Here is a 12,281-nt window from a genome sequence, read left to right as displayed (position 1 = left end):
CATGAATAGTTGAGTATTTAATAGTTACCTTCTAGCTCTGTATCAATTTGTGCACCTCCTTTCCCTCTCCCTGACTTCTTGTTCACTGATCCTGTGTTTACACCACTAGCATTCTGCCCTTTTATAAGTCCATTATGTTCATTTATGGGAGAAGGGCATTTCTGGGGTGATGACGGTGGACTGCTCATTTTATCTTTCTGTGTTCCTTGGCGATCCTTTAATTTTTTCTGCAAACGTTCATATGTTTTACTAGATCTCTCATCTCTAAAGTTGGACCTTCCATGTGTAGAGTGAGCATCTAGGAAGAAATAAAAAATAAAAAACATTTCAAAAAGATCACTTTCTCCAAATACATTTATGGCATGAGAAAAAAACAGGAAATATATCATTATATTATATAAAACTTACAAAATATTTTAAAGAACAATTTTGCAAAACAAAGCTATTTCTGTGTCTCAGCCAACTGACAGAAGCTTTGTGACTTCATTATAATTATACATAGACACATATGTATATAAACTCAAGGTTGTGATTTAGAAGAACGTACTCATTCTAATAAAAGTCACACAGCAATACACTAAAATCAATACACTCAATAAATATTGTTAAATCAACTGTCTTCAGACTTTATTTTTAAATTTAAAACCTGTAATGAGAGAAGTATTTTTCAAAAGAAAAGCCTCAAAAATCTCAGTAAAGTTTCAATATATCAGTGCTTTAAGAAAATCAGTATAATATTCTTGAAATGAGTATTACAAGGATATGTACAATAACATTAGAATAAAAAACAGAAATTTGGATATCTACATGTAAAAGAGTGAGTTTGGACGCCTTCCTCACACCATATACAAAAATTAACTCAAAATGAGTCAAAGAGCTAAATGTAGGGGCTAAAACTATAAAACTCATAGAAGGAAACATAGGTGTAAATCTGCATGACCTTGGATTAGATAAAAGTTTCTTAGATATGACACCAAAAACACAAACAATCAAGAAAAAATACATTGGACTTTATCAAAATTTTTCTTTTTTGCATCAAAGGATATCATCAAGAAAGTAAAAAGACAACATGGGAGAAAATATCTGCAAATCATATATCTGATAAGGGACTTATATCCAGAGTATATATAAACTTATAACTCAACAATAAAAAGACAAAAATAACCCAATTAAAAAATGGGTGAAAGAGTTGAATAGATATCTCTCCAAAACAGACATACAAATGGCCAATAGGCAAATAAAAAGATGCTCAACATCAGCAGGTATTAGGGACAAGAAATCAAAACCATAATGAGATAAAACTTCACACTCACCAGGATGGCTAGAATCAAGACAGACAATAATAAATTTGGCAAGAATATGGAGAAATTAGAACCCTCATACATTGCTGGTGGGAATATAAAATAATGCAGTTACTACGGAAAACAGTTTTGCAGTTCCTCAAAAAGTTAAACAAAGAACTACCACATGAGCTAGCAATTCTACTCCTGGGTATACATCTAGAAGGGAAACATAAGTCTACACAAAAACCATACACAATATCAAGTATTGTTATTCATAATAAACAAAAAGTGGAAAAAACACAAATGTCCATCAATTAGTGAATGCACAAAATTATATCCACATAATGTAATAGTCTTCAGCCATAAAAAGGAATGAAGATACTGACCATGCTACAACTTTGAAATAAGCCTTGAAAATAATATGCTAAGTGAAAAAAGCTAGACACAAAAGGCCACATATTATATGAACATCTATATCAAATATACACATTGTATGTACATTTACATGAAATGTTTAGAACAGCCAAATCCATAGAAATAGAAAGTAGATTAGGAGACGAGGGAAAGAGGGAATTGGGATTGACTGTTAATAGGCACAGAACTTCTTTCTGGGATGACAGAAATGTTCTGGAATTATTTACAGTGAATATAGTATCTATTGAATATACTAAAAAGCAAAATATACTAAAAAATTATACACTTTAAAATGGTGAATTTTGTTATGTGAATTATACCTCATTAAAAAAGAAAAAAACACAGGAACTGTAATTAGTTTATGCTTTTTAAACATAGTTATCCAAACGTTTTTATATTTCATTTATTACTCAAGACAAATAAAATAATAAAGCAACTATGGGGGAAAAATAAAGAATATGCTGTAGTAGAAAGAATAGGAACTTTATTATCAAATAGATCCAAGTGACCCTCAGAAATTACTTAACATTTCTTAGCCTCAGTTTCTTCATCTGTATTTTGTAGGATTTTATTAAGGATTAAGTGAGATAATACAGGTATGAGGATAGTGTCTAGCAAAGTTCAGGCTCAATAATGTTAGCTGTTGACAGTGTAATGTTGGATTAGGTCCCACTTTGAGAATCCGTACAAAATGTGCAAGGAAAAGGGGTCATGGAAGCAGCTACTGGTTATAAAATTACTGTCAGTTTTTAGGATCCAGTGGTAGATTCCTTGGCTTATAACCTCAAATACAACATGACTCTTGTGTTCCATCACTGGGTAGCTAGTTTTTAGATTTGTACCCTTTGTAGATATGTAGGCTTCACTTTCCCTAACATATTGTGAATCATTCCCTAATGCATATCCCCTCTGAATAACAATAGGTTTTAATAACGCAAAACAGTAGTAACTATAACATCTAATTTTCTCTTATAATTTTCTCAAACACATTTTTAAAAACTGTTATAATTAGCAGCAAAAAAAAAAAAAAATAGAAGGAAGAGACTGATTTGTAGTATAAACGCTTGCTACTCAAAGGTGTGTTCATTGGACCACACATGAGCCTCACCTGGAGTTTGTTAGAAATGCAGAAACCCAAACCCCACCCAGACCTACAGAATCAATATGCATTACTTGCGCAACAGAAATAAGTTTGAAAAATATATATGATATATGACACAGTATATATAATATATATACTACTTACAGGCTGTGCTGCGTAATTTAAATTTTGTATTTAGAGTTACTTCTACAAATTTACTAAGTATAAATGACAGGTCCTGCTAAGTACAAGGGAAACAGTAATGAATAAAACAGATTCAGTTCCTGGAGGTTTTACAGTCAAATAAGAAAGACATACAGGGCTGGCCCCCGTGGCTTAGTGGTTGGGTGCACGTGCCCTGCTGCTGGCGTCCCGGGTTCGGATCCCGGGCGCGCACCGATGCACCGCTTCTCTGGCCATGCTGGGACCGCGTCCCACATGCAGCAGCTAGAGGGATGTGCAGCTGTGACATACAACTATCTACTGGGGCTTTGGGGGAAAAAAAATAAATAAAATTAAAAAAAAAAAAGACATACAAATAAACACAAAAAAATCAAATTGTGTTAAGTTTTGTGAAAGAAACAAAAAGGTTTCAGTGCAAGAGACTGGTAAGGTAAGGTCACGGAATTTTTCTCTAAAAGCTGAAATCTAAAGGAGCCTGCCACGGAAAAGGGGGAAGAACATTTGTGGCAGAGAGAACACCATGTGCAGAGGCAGTGAGGCAAGAAAGAGCTCTGAGGTTTTGAAAAACTGAAGGGAGGTGGGGTGGGGACAAGCGGGACAAAGCAGTCAGAAGCTACAGGGAAGGGCCTTGTCTAAGGCAGTGGTTTGCAACCAGGGCCAATTTTGGCCCCTAGGGGTCAGGTGGCAAAGTATGGAGATATTTTTAGTTGTCTCAGTTGGGTGGGGATGACGGGGAGAGTTGAAGTTGTGTGCTACTGGCATCTAGTGGGTAGAGGGCAGGGATTCTGCTAAACATCTGACAATGCACAGTTCTGTCCTCCACAACAAAAACTTACCGTCCCCAAACATCAATAGTACTAAGTATGAGAAATATTGGTCTAGAGGAAAGGTTTAGGATTTTATTCTAAATGCAACGAAAAGTCACTGAAATATTTTCAATAGGAGAATGGCCTGATTTATATATATATATAAAAATACATATTTTCTTTGGTGAGGAAGATTAGCCCTGAGCTAACATCTGCTGCCAATCCTCTTTTTTTTTTTGGCTGAGGAAGATTGGCCCTGGGCTAACATCCGTGCCCATCTTCTTCTACTTTACATGTGGGATGCCTGCCACAGCATGGCTTGCTAAGCGGTATGTAGGTCCACGTCTGGGATCCGAACCTGTGAACCCCAGGCCGCCAAAGCAGAGTGTGCAAACTTAACGGCTAATGCCACAGGGCCAGCCCCCTGATTTATATTTTAAAATGATTACTCTAGCTGAGCTTGGATGGCTGGAGGCAAGAATGACAGCAGAAAACCAACTGGAAGGCAGCTTTTGCAGTTATCCTGACAGGAGCTGATGGTGGACTAGACTTGAGCAGCAGTGGAGAAAAAGTAGATAAATTAGGGAAACTTCTGAAAACAAAATATATCAATTGATACAGGGATTGAAAGAGGAAGAATCAAATCTGACCACCTGGTTTTCACCTGAGGAAACTGAGCGGACAGTGGTAATATCTATCAAGACAAAGATGACAGAGAAAATCAAGTTTCATAATTGAGATTTATGTTTTAGAAATGCTATAACTGAAATTCATGAGACATTTAAGTGGCATTATCAAGAAGGCAGTTAGAAATATAAGTCTGGGGCTCAGAGAAGAGGTTTTGGCTGAAGATACAAATTTGAGAGCTGTTAGTACGTAGATGGTATTTAAACACATAGGAAAGAAGAAGATTATTATTTTTTACTGTTTTTTCAATCCCTTTCAGAACCTAGCAACTTTGGTTAGTGGCATCACAGCCTTCAGGATTTAACAATGGCATGATTGTTCCTGGCTGAAAATTTTCCTCAGAGGACAGGGGAAATCAAGGAGATCTCTTGTTTGAACATGTCCCCACTAAATATTGCTGCATGATATCAGTTACTTCCTGTCTTTTATTTTCTGTTTACTCATCTGCCTTGAAGGGTGATTATGAGGATGAAACACAACACAGTGCTTGAGTAATAAAAACGATTGTGATATTGTTACTGTTTTATTGTTTCTTTTACATAATATGATGAGAGCATCTATTATATCCAAGCAAAGAATAGCCAACTCCATAAAACAGAAATATTTTTAGATGTCTTACCTACATCTCCATATACTTGTGAAGACTGATACTGTGGCATATACTGTGCTGTCATGTCTCCCGCTCCAGTCACCGGTGAGTACATGTGGCGAGGTGGAGGGGGCATCATGGTTGGGACAGGAATGAAACCCGGGAGAGGAGGATGTGGAGAACGGTGTATGACCGTGTGACCACCAGGATGAAACTCTGGTGCCTGAGGAACCACAACAACTCTTCGAACACCATTGTCCTCAATAACCTACAAAATGAACATTAGTTAAAAGTTTCTTCCATAGGATGTAAACAATTCTTTTGAAATATGTTAGATTAGAGTAAGAATTTTTACACCATTAGAAGTTAATTAAGAAATTTTACAGAATCAACATAAAGATTTTATTAAATATATTAAGTATACCTGAATTAGCATTGAACAACATGAAGAAGTACTTTTTGTTATACAATGCAATATAAATCTTAAAACACTGATGAGATTAGCTAAATAATAATATAAACAATGAGCTATGATATGAGGAATTTATTTTTCTGTTACGTGCATTTAGTGATGCAGTAAAAACGAAGGGAGACTCAAGGGAATTTTTGGTGGACGTAACAGAGTCAGGAATTAATTTCCTCTTCCATATTATGGTGGGGATGGGAAGGAAACAAGTTGTGAAAAGAACACAAGTTGTGAAATAGAAATGGGGGAAAACACTGGATACAGACTCCTAAGATCAACCATATATTGAATTTAGGTACAAAATCCTTATGACCACGACCAGGATGACAAATTTAACAGCTGAAGATTATTTCAACAGAGACAAACACCTAATAATATATTAACTCTCAGTTAAGAAAAGTATCTCTGTCTTTGAGTCTTAGAAATTACATATTTTTTAATAGGGGTCACACTATGGGAAAGGATTTTTAAAAATGACAGATTTATTCCCTTTGAACCTCACTGGAGCTGCAAGGACATACAGGAAAGCCTAAAAGGATACAGAATTTTATCTCAAAATTAGGAACCCTCTACTAAAACAGGGCCCTTACCCTTTTAGACTTAAATGATTATTAATGAGGTATAACAAATGGCTAATAATACCTTTCCTAAGGAAACAGAAAAGGATTAAAATGTAAAGTGCTAACCAAAAGGCAAATCCTGCTATTTTCAGGAAGGACAAGCTTTGCAACGCTTAAGAATAGCAAATTTTGTATACGAACATATACGTGCTTGGTAGGTATATTAGAAAACACACTTATTTGGGTACAGATAAGCCTAAATTACAAATAAATGATTACTGCTTTAGAAAGAATATAGTTGCTACTAAACAGCCTACTAAACTATCCTTACCCGTTGGAGTGTGAGATGACTTGTCTATAATATTGGACTAGAAGACCAAATGAATTCACTGTTTTTTATATGCTAGCTGGAGAACTAAAAAGTCTTGCTTCTAGCAAAATGGATGCCTCATATCCCGCCTTTCTCCCTATTTAACTCAGTTCTGAATTCAAGTCTCAGACAAGTGCATATGATTAGTGGAAACAAAATCCTATCTGGAACTCCAACTGAAGAGAATCTGGAAACTGTTTATAGCTTTTCAGCCTCTAACTTATGGGAAGGGATATTAGAAGGAATTTAAGAATGGCTTTAAAGTGAGCCAAACCACAGTGCCTGCCACAATATACAACTCACTTTTATCAACTCTCCGACTCAAAAATCTTAAATGATCCTCCATTTCTGATAGGATTAGAGTCCACACTCTTCGATGTAGCATTCAAACTGGAACCTGGTTCCAGCCCACCTTCCTAGCTGTATCTTTTTTCTACACCAAATTCTGAACCCTTAACTCCAGCCAGGCTGGTATACTAAAAAACCTATTTCCATACTGTATCTTGTACTTTTGTTTATGCCACCTTTCTTCTTCACTTTGCTTCCCCTTAATCTATAATCATGCAAATCCTATCTATCCTCCTAAATTTAGCTTTATGTTCACCACTTACTTAAAAAATATTTGTTTCTAAACAAAACAAAGACATTGGTAATTCAGGAGAGAAAAAACGTAGGAGTGCGTCTCTGTGGGGGCATACGTACTAACGGGCAGATAAACACAACAACAAAAGTAAATTATTTAGCACGTTACAAAGTGACAAATACTACATGGGAAAAAACAGAGCAGGTAAAGGGGATTAGAAGTATTGTGGGAGGGGAACAGCTTGCAGTATAAAATAGAGTGATCAGGACAGCCCTTATTGGCAAAATGAAATTTGAGCAGAGACTTGAAGGAAATAAAAGAATTAGCCATGCACAAATCTGGAAGAATGTTCTGGGCAAAGGAACAGTTAGAACAAAGCCCCTAAGGTAGAAGTGGCTAGAAGGAAGACAGTGTGACTGAACCAGTATAAAGGAGGAGGAACAACAGAAGCAGATGAGGTCAAAGAGATAAAGGGGGTGGCCAGGTCAGGTAGGGCCAGATAGGCTATTACGGACTTGCACTTCAGCATTCACTCTCAGTGAAATGGGGAACCATTACAGAGTTTTGGGCAGAAGAGTGATATAAGCCACTGGTTCCCAGCCAGGAGTGATTTTGTCCCCTAGAGGACATTTGGCAGTATCTGGAGACATTTTTGGTTGTTACAACTCAGGGTGGGAGGGTACAACTGGTATCTAGTGGGTAGAGATGTCAAGGATGCTGCTAAATACCCTACAACACAGAGGAGAAATCCTGATATAACCCTATATTTAATAGGATTACTCTGGCTGCTGAGCTGAGAACAGATTGTAGGGCAAGGGAAAAACAGGGAACTTGTTCAGGAAGTTATTGCAGTAATCCAGGCAGAAACGGTGATGGCTTGGACCAGGGTGGTAGCAGTGGAGCTGCTGAGAAGTGGTCCACATTCTGCATATATTTAAAGGTAGAACAACAAGATTAGCTGATGATTCCACCAGAGAAGCGAGAAAAAGAAGTTATGGAAGGATGGTGTTCCATCAACAGTGATGAGAAAGGCTGTAGGGTAGAACAAGTTATTTTGGGGGAAAAAATTTGGAGTTTTAGCTTTTGGACACATGAGTTTGGTCAGTATATGAGACATCTAAGTGGAAATGTCGAGTAGGCAGTTAGATATACTAGTCTGTAGTTCTGGAAAGATTGAGAAAGGACAACCAAGTGAGGTAGGAAGAAAACTAAGAGTGTATGGAGCCTGAGAATTTGGTAAAGTGTATGAAGGAGGAAGGATCAACTTTGTCAAACGCTGCTGACCAGTCAAGTAAGATGAAGACTAAGAAGTGACCACTGGATTCAGCAATGTGGAAGTCACTGTGACCTTCATGAGAGCAGTTTTAGGGTAATCACAGGGGCAAATACTGACTGGAGTGGGTTTAAGGGAGAAAATGGGGAGGAGAATTAGAGAGCTAATAGCACAATTTGGGGAAGTTTTCCTGCAGAGGGGAATATGGAAATAGGGTAGTGGCTGGTAGTAGTGGAATCAAGAACTTTTATTTGTTGTTGTTTTTAGCGAGAGCAATTACAACACGCCGATATACTAATAAGAATGATCCATCAGAGTAAAAAATTGATGATGTAGAAGAGAGGGAGGAAAAATGTAACGAGTAATGTCCTTGAGCAGGATAAAGGGGATAGGATCCAGGACTTCAGTGGGGGCACTGGGTCTAGACAGGAGCAGGAAAGTTTGTCTTTGTTCTAGATGAAAAAGAAGAGTGTGTGGGTTGAGATGAGAAGGCAGAGCAGTAACTCTAACATGTTGGTAGAGATGTGGGGCTAGGAGTCTGTGGAAGATTTCTTTAGATTGCTCTCCATGAACCCTTTCCTGGGCACCACGATCTCAACGATCTCTCCCTCTTGTCATTTCTATTGCATTTATCCTGTATTACCTGTTTGGTATTTATAACACTGTAGTCTTTATTAATTTTCCAAATGCATATGTCTTACTCTATAACTTAACCGTAAATTCTTCAAGGGACATGTGTTAACTATTTAATCCTCACAATAATGCTAGAAATAGGTACTATTAGTATCGCCATTTTTCAGATGGGGAAACTGAGGCATAGAGATGTTAAATAACTTACTAAGGTCACACAAGTAGTAAGTGGAGGAGCTAGTATTGAACTCAGACAATTTGGCTTCAATTCCATGCTCTTATCTACTTTGTGGGCACAGAATCCACAGGTACCTGTCTTCTAGTGTCTTTTTTTATCTCATAAGTGAGATCTCACCAGTTAAAAAAAGAAACGGCCAAATTACTTAAGAAAACTACTTTTCTGCTGAAAAAGAACATTTAAAATACAAAGATAAGCTGGAGGGGAAGGAGAATGGGTAGTTATTGTTTAATAGGTACAGAGTTTCAGTTCTGCAAGATGAAGAGAGTTCTGTGGATGGATGGTGATGATGACAGTGCTACAGTGTGAATGTACTTAATGCCACTGAACTGTACATTTAAAATGGTTATGATGGTAAATTTTTTGTTATGTGTATTTTATCACAATTTTTTAAAAAAAGCTAAGAAGCAGACAAAAAAAAAAAAAAAAAAGAGCAAGACCAGGACCAAGAGAGCATGGAGAACTCCACCACTTCAAGTAACCATATGAGCAGCCAGTAACTTTAAGGTGAGGCTGGAGACCTCAAAACTATCTGCGTTAAGTCCAGCTGCTGAGAAATGGCCAACCACATAGACATCAATTTTTACACCAATATGGTACATCAATGGTGATGATTAAAATAAAATCAACAAGTTGTGAAAAGGAAAAAAGATAAAATATAACCCAAATTAGTCTATGTTAATAAAAATTAAAACAAAGATTAAGTTGACGAAATATAATAGGGCTATCAGCACAGTCTGACCACCTAACCACATATGCCACACAGTTCCTAATTAGGCAAAGCTCTGTTTTATTTCCTTTATTGAACACAGACATAATTGAGAGGGGCTTCAGAGAAAAAGGGCTGTGTTTACTATCTGACATTTTATACAGTGATGCACTGCATAACAATGTTTCGGTCAACGCCGGACTGCAAATACAATGGTGGTCCCGTAAGGTTAGTACCATACAGTCTACGTGTGTAGTAGGCTATACCAGCTAGGTTTGTATAAGTACACTCTATGATGTTCGCACATGAAGAAATTGCCTAATGATGCATTTTTCAGAACGTGTTCCCATCATTAAGTGACACATGACTGTATCGTATGGCTTCTCCATCAGAGTATACATTCCATGACAAATCTGTTGTTTATCATTTTCTTCCCAATACCTGGAACAGTACAGCTAGCATATGCCCCCAAAATATTTACTGAATGATATGACCAGAAAAAAATGTATTCTATTAGTTCTACCACAATGTCATATTTATTTCCCCCCCTCTTAACACCACCAACCTACCAGAGTTCTGTGACTTCCATAGTTCCTACAACCTTTGCTTCCCTTCTACTTTTACCAACCTACTTCTATGGCCTCACCCTGAACCCAGACCTACCCCAACTTTAAGCTATTAAACATTAATATAGGTATTTCTGACCATTCATTCAATAGATATTTATTTCATATATCTAACTACACATAAGTGACCACAACCTTTCTCTCCAGCTCTTACCATAATTCTTCATCCTTATCTAAACCCCTAAGTCCCACTATCTTCTAGTATCTTACACGGCTTTTTATCTTTTTTGTCTATTCTCCCCAGAATAGACAGAGAAGACTGAAATCAGACTGGTTTGTAGAATCTTTGAAAAATTTACTGACCTCACTGCTGCGTGTTGACATAAAGGAAAAGTGAAACACCAAGTCCAGCTCAAATGAGTAATCAGAAACTTTTCCTGAAGATGATATAGGCCCTTTCCCCACATTATGAGATCTATAATACTCTTCCTGTTAGGTACCCTCTCATCACCATAACAACCCACATTCCATGAAAAACAGGGAAGCCATTATAAGAAAGACAGATGCAGAGATATTTTGATGTTGCTTTTCAGGAGTCCCATTCTGGTAGTCAAGAACTTTTTCTTGAGGAGTCATTAACTTCATCACTAAGATATAAAGTGTTATTCTGTGCCGCAATGTTCTTAGGGACTGTAAGTGTTATTTGCCAGTAAATTAAGTTCCTTCTACTCCTGTTACCATTTGCTTTCTGTGTCATCATTTGCTTTGCGTTTTGAGTTTTACAGTTTTTGTTTGTTTCCCCATTTGATATCTTAGTTCAGTTGTCACATATTTCTGCCTCTAAACAGTATGTCAATCTCTCACAAACTTCCCTTTATTATCTGTTAAACTGCAATAATAAAGCTCATTAAGGTTATGTCTAAAATTATCTAATTTTATAATTAGAAAACAGGATAAAAAGAAATATACTACTGTCATGCACTGCATAATGATGTTTTGGTCAATGACGACCCCATAAACAACAGTAGTCCCACAAGATTAGTACCATACACCCTACGTGCATAGTTGGCTATGCCATCTAGGTTTGTGTAAGTACACTCTATGATGTTTGCACAACAGTGAAATCATCTAACAATGCATTTCTCAGAATGTATCCCCATCATCAAGTGATGCATGACTGTGTAGGAAGATTATTTTATTGGTTCTTGGCCTAAAGATATAGAATCTCAACTTGGATGATTATTTGATTGATTTACAAATATATATGGAGTCCTTACTATATGACAGGCATTGTCGTCAGCATTGAGGAAATAAAGATGAGTAAGAGTCCTATATGATCTGGTCCCGTTACCTCTCTGACCTCATTACTTACTACTATTCTGCCTTGAAGACTCATCCAGCCACAGTGGCCTCCTTGCCATTCTCAGGCACACTCTCATCTTAGGCCACTTGCACTGGCTATTTCTGTTCCCAGAATTCTCCTTCCCCAAATAAATGCATGGCTAACTGCCAACTGTCCTTCAAGACTTGGTTCAAATGTCACCTTTCCAATGAGGCCTATTCTGTCTACCCTATTTTAAAATGTAACCAATTCTATTTTCTTTTTTTCCCTATATCACTCACCCCCTAATACATTATATAATTTATCCATTTATTATGCTTATCGTTTGCTTCTCTCAACAAGAATGTAAACTACAGAGGGACAGAGGTCTTTGTTTCTTTTATTCACGGATATATCCCAAGCACCTAAAAGAGTGCCTGACTTACATGAGCACTCGACACATATTTGTTGAACACTGTTAAATACAGGAACTATAACAATTCATAATCTTCACAGGAAAGA

At 37.0% G+C, this 12,281-nt stretch overlaps 1 protein-coding gene across 2 annotated transcripts in view; it reads right to left on the bottom strand.

Annotated features, from left to right (window-relative positions):
* FNDC3A (fibronectin type III domain containing 3A) overlaps positions 1–12,281 on the bottom strand; it is a 181,259-nt gene that overhangs the window by 51,593 nt on the left and 117,385 nt on the right. For both annotated transcript variants that reach the window (XM_004433662.3, XM_004433663.3), the window contains 2 exons: positions 5,074–5,311; positions 29–298 (listed from right to left, as the gene is read on the bottom strand). In XM_004433662.3, coding sequence (XP_004433719.1) covers positions 29–298; positions 5,074–5,311 — 508 coding nt within the window. The remainder of the gene's footprint in view (positions 1–28; positions 299–5,073; positions 5,312–12,281) is intronic.

This window comes from Ceratotherium simum, chromosome 10 (genome assembly GCF_057802395.1).
Source record: "Ceratotherium simum simum isolate JZ-2026a chromosome 10, ASM5780239v1, whole genome shotgun sequence".
Taxonomy (NCBI): domain Eukaryota; kingdom Metazoa; phylum Chordata; class Mammalia; order Perissodactyla; family Rhinocerotidae; genus Ceratotherium; species Ceratotherium simum.
The sequence above is the reverse complement of the archived record's forward strand: the minus strand, read 5'-3'. Positions and strand labels throughout refer to the sequence as shown.